Raw genomic sequence first — 4,855 nt, 5'->3', positions numbered from 1 at the left:
AGGTAACTGTCCTCTCTATAGGTTGTCTGGAAGAGATCGCTTCATAGAGATAAGACCGCCTAATTGTACCTTATGTGTTCCTTTTCTTTTTGTACTTTTTATCTGGTGTGCAATAAAGAGTATTTATATAATAATATTATTATAACTACTACCCAACTATTGAAGTACCAAAAAGTAGTGGGCGTTCCCCATCAAGTGCGTCCCACCAACCCAGTGGGTCCGTTATAACAGGGAGCGAGGCGTCCCGGCCCACAGTGCGCCGCACGCAGGCGCGGGTTATGCTCAACTTAGTTTAGTCATGGTCAAAAAGTCCGAAGTGTAGTCACTTAGTCGGGATATACCCGCGAGCATTTAAGTGTTGTGATGTTAGTGTAGTTTGTGCCAGTTTTAATTTTCAGGAGTGGAGTGTATTGTAAGTTGAGATTTTGTTGTATTTTTTTAATTAATTAATATCACAATGATGTGTTTTAAGAACCTACCAAAGGTCTAATATAGGCTCTATTCAACGCTGTGCGTTCGATTTGCTGCTTCACTTATGCAAGCATCGTTTGTGAATAAGGGCATTAGTTAGTAAGAGACCCCAGGTTCTAATCTTCTATTAGCGTTCTAGGTCTATCTTAAAATGAAAGCTTACATTAAAGCTCTCCTTATGACAAAGTTGATTCTTAACTTGAGATTGTGATGTTTTTGTATTGTTCAGGTGTCTTTTTTATTTATTTATTTTTTCTTTAAGAGTGATCCAAATTCGACTCTACCCCTTTTTACACGACTGCGCCAGAAGGAGAGTTATGTTTTTGTTTATTTTATACAATAAAATAAAATGTTTAAAGAACTCTACTTCGAGACTATTGATAGATAAATAAATTCCCAATTGATATAGCTTCAAGTTTCTATAGTACAGTAAGTACATACTCAGCTGTATTGTGGGATGCACATTGAACATAGAGTCAGTGCCTAAAATCAAAGTCAGTGTAGGTAATGAATCCTCCCGGGGACTAAATAATTAACACGTTATATCTAAACCATTAACTTTACTACGAATATAACTATTAATAATAATTTAATGAAATATACGAGCCCCATTAACTTGACTCAGCAATTGCCACGCTTCGGTGCGCGGGCGCAAAGCATCGCGTGCCGACGCGTGCGTGGCAGGTGGCCAAGTGGTATCGAATTGAGATAGTTAAAATGGCATACATTCAGAGTGTTCAGACACATACTGTAGAATGGCTGACATAATCCATCCACCGGAAACTTGTCTTACGTATCCACCCCTTAAAAAGATTCGCCTTCAAGATTTTCTTTGAAGATTGAATGATTTTCATAATGGTATCATCTTTAAATTGGACCTACCTAGCTGGATCGTTTGTCCGAGGTAGACATACTTGTCAACAATCTCGAGAGTTGAGCTCCCAACTGAAACTGGGTAGGGCGCAACATGGACATTCGACATAAGCTTCGTTTTGTCCATATTCATCCTCAGGCCTACCTGTTGGGAAACTCGATTAAGGTCTTCGAGCATTGTGCCAAGATCTTCCAAGGTAGCAGGGAAGCGCTGGATGCAGGCCGCTACCAATCGATCAACGTGGAAAGCATTAGGGGAGGCCTATGTTCAGCAGTGGACGTCCTATGGCTGAAATGATGATGATGATGATGATGATGATCATCATTAAAATCCACCTCAAGTTTAACCTTCACGTAGTATTTATTCAGCACGATATTTGTGTTTCAAAATCTTTTTTTATGGACAACACTCTTCTACCCAAATTAAATAAAGAAATTAAACCAAAATCAAATCAACTGCCAAACAAACCCCATACCGGAAACGGCAGAAAGTCGGAAGTGATAAAGTTCAAGTGACTTGTAACATACGGTCACGCGATTGTCCCGGTGAGCCACCTGTCTCAGGTGGACGGAGAGACAAACATGGGGTGGCTACAAGGGGTAGTGTTGAGAGAACGTGTTTGTATATCACTGCTCTTGATCACCCAAACGATTTGGTTTGTTTATATGCTCTTTGCTCTTTGCTTCTTATGCTGTCACAAGAATCTTTGGCATTATTGAACCGATGGTCTTATAATTATGAAACTTTCATTCATAGAGTATCAATTAGAGTTATGAGTAGGTATAGATACGATACACAAGCTGTAATACTGTAATATTTCGGGTTTCTAAGGAAACCTATCTCAGGCTCCAGTCTCTCACACAGAAGGTAGCATTTAAAAATTAATATTGCTATGTGAGAGAAAAATATATTTTTTAATAATATTATTTACCTACATTGCCATATTTTTTACATTATTACTTTTCACGGATACTTATACTCGTATCTCCTATTAAACGGACAATAGTTAGTACACATTTATTTAATGTATTTCGTTTTGTCTACAGATTTAACTGAAGATGTTCGGGACAAACTTCGATGATTACTGCGACTTCAACGACAGCATCTGCAGCACCGACTCAGGATTTGACAGGTCCTACGCCGAATCCTTGGCCACACCAACATCAGTCCACAGTACCCCCCTCAAACACGACTCTTCAGACTTAGGCATATCCCTAACCCCAAGGAAAGAGAATGTGAGAAGAAAACTCTTTGGTGACAACTATGAATTTCCCTTCCAAGAACCAGTAGATATCAAGGCGTTTGAACAAAACATATCACCTGTAAACAACACGTCGACACCCATAAAATCAAAGGACAAGAAACCAAAAGACCCGAATAAACCAAAAAGAAAATATGCGAATGGAAAGAACAGAGTCACGCGGTGTAAGAGCCCAACACAAATCATGAAAATTAAGAGGAACAGAAGAATCAAAGCAAATGATAGAGAAAGAAACAGAATGCACATGCTGAACGAAGCGCTAGATAGACTACGATGTGCTCTACCAACATTTCCAGAAGATACGAAATTAACGAAAATTGAAACTCTACGGTTCGCGCACAACTATATTTTTGCTTTAAGCCAAACATTGGAATCTCTAGATAATATCAATTCGGGAAAGGTCACACCTGAAGAATTTGCATCAAATTATGATAAACTCCAAAACTATTCTGTAGCTGGAGATAAAGTGACCAAAGATGCCTTTAGAGATATGTTCCTGGTTCCTAATAAAAACGAAGAGTACACAAGTGACGGTAGCTATAGAAGTTTCCAAGGGTTTAGTAAACCGTTCCCAAATGGTTCTAATTTTATGCAAACTGCTGAAGGTGTTCTAATCAATGTTGGAAATGTCACAGTTTCAGTAAATAACAAAGGAGGAAATTGTATAACTTCCACAACAGGAAGTGGATTTTTCACACATCCCTCTAGTTTTGGAGAAGACATGAATCAAACTAATTACTATAATCAAAGGCATGTTGCCACTTGCAATAGTTATAATGACGCCTATGACACAGCACTGCAAAATAATACTGAAGGATATTTCAACCAGGCAAATTACGAGATCTTTAAAAATGCTTTTGAAACTGCCGCTAAAAGCAGAAGACTTCCCAAAATGGACGATTACAATTCAAATTGTAATAACTACAACAACGGAACGGGTTACGGTCAAAATGAAAAATACTATTACAGTGGAGATGCGGCTTATGCTCAATCTAGTGTTTATTATAACCAAAGATATAGAGACTTTTATAATAGGTCTAGTATCATAAATGCTCAAATATGAGTTTAAACAAATAAGTCAATTACAACATTTTTCGCTAGTCAGTCTATGTACAAATTATATTTTAAGATTTTTTATTATACACATAGTAGGATAAGAAACATTGTGAAGAATTTTGTATGACAATAAAGTTTTAACATTGTATAGTTTAAGTTGCAACTGCCAAAGTTTATAACTAGTCACTTTTGTACTAAAATAAAGAGATTGTTTAAAATTGGCCGTTATTTGAATGCACCCAGATGTATGTAGAGCGAACTTTTCCAAATAGAGACCTCTATAGCTGACGTTAACGATTGAACTGAATTCGCACTTGATTTACCCGCTTGTAATAATAAAAGTAAGAATCATGAATATAAATCAAATTGGAACAATGGTGGCTAAAGAGCGAAAAGTGAATGCTCTCGCGCACCCCTGCGTTGGCGCATTGTTCTGTCTTTAGAACGTTACCAATTTATTTGTGCTCCGTTGTTCGATATTGAGCTCAATGAGCTTGTGATAGAACTGAATTTGGATTGTTAGATGGTGAAAACCAGGGGCGCTTGCATTTTGGGTCGGGTTTCGTAAACTAATGTTTGCTTTGAAAATTCGTTACGGCCTATTTTGTTGTGGACGCCTGTTTGCCAATGATTTGGGTGTCATGTACTTTGTGTGCTGTTGTTTGGGATGGACGGCGGGTGAGTGATTATGGTGTTAGCTACTCTATGGGGCGATGTTCTTAAATTCTGCTGGTAGGTATTAAGTAGCCCGAAAAAAAGATATTTCTTATAGTATTTAATATAAAAGAAAAAAAAGTATTTGAATTCTAACCTTTGAAATAAAGAAAGAAAAAATATTTCTTTAGGCAAATGATTCTAAAAAGTCTGTCTAATAAGTACAAAGTACTATGACAAAGCAAGAAATAACTCAAATAAGATCTTTGGGTGCGGTAGATTTTCTATCTTCATACTGGGCTTACTGACATGGTTTTAACTTCAAAAGTTAAAATTATATACGGATTGCTAAATAAAAATGAGACCTGATTTCATTTAAAGGAAATAAATACTCGTAACATTAGCACCACCTGCCACCGTTGTCAAGTTGAAATCGTAATTATTGTAATTATAAAACAAATCAGCGCTTTCGATATGCGCCATTTGTTACGAGTGTGAAGGAAATTACTTCCGTTAAATATAATAATAGGTACATTTTG

The 4,855-nt window shown here is 37.1% G+C and overlaps 1 protein-coding gene across 1 annotated transcript; it reads left to right on the top strand.

The window, feature by feature from the left end:
• The first annotated feature begins 265 nt into the window (after window positions 1–265).
• tap (basic helix-loop-helix neural transcription factor TAP) lies at window positions 266–3,843 on the top strand. Its single transcript, XM_028322782.1, has 2 exons — window positions 266–412; window positions 2,392–3,843. The coding sequence occupies exon 2, from the start codon at window positions 2,404–2,406 to the stop codon at window positions 3,667–3,669; it is 1,266 nt and encodes a 421-aa protein (XP_028178583.1). The 5' UTR covers window positions 266–412; window positions 2,392–2,403; the 3' UTR covers window positions 3,670–3,843.
• The last annotated feature ends 1,012 nt before the right edge of the window (window positions 3,844–4,855 follow it).

The sequence above is a fragment of the Ostrinia furnacalis genome, unplaced genomic scaffold (assembly GCF_004193835.3).
Source record: "Ostrinia furnacalis isolate ACB-3 unplaced genomic scaffold, ASM419383v2 OfSCF0484, whole genome shotgun sequence".
In the NCBI taxonomy this organism is placed as follows: Eukaryota; Metazoa; Arthropoda; class Insecta; order Lepidoptera; family Crambidae; genus Ostrinia; species Ostrinia furnacalis.
The sequence above is the reverse complement of the archived record's forward strand: the minus strand, read 5'-3'. Positions and strand labels throughout refer to the sequence as shown.

What these genes read in the sequence shown, in the direction of transcription:
- tap (XM_028322782.1), top strand. Translation starts at nt 2,404, where the DNA reads ATGTTCGGGACAAACTTCGATGATTACTGCGACTTCAACGACAGCATC.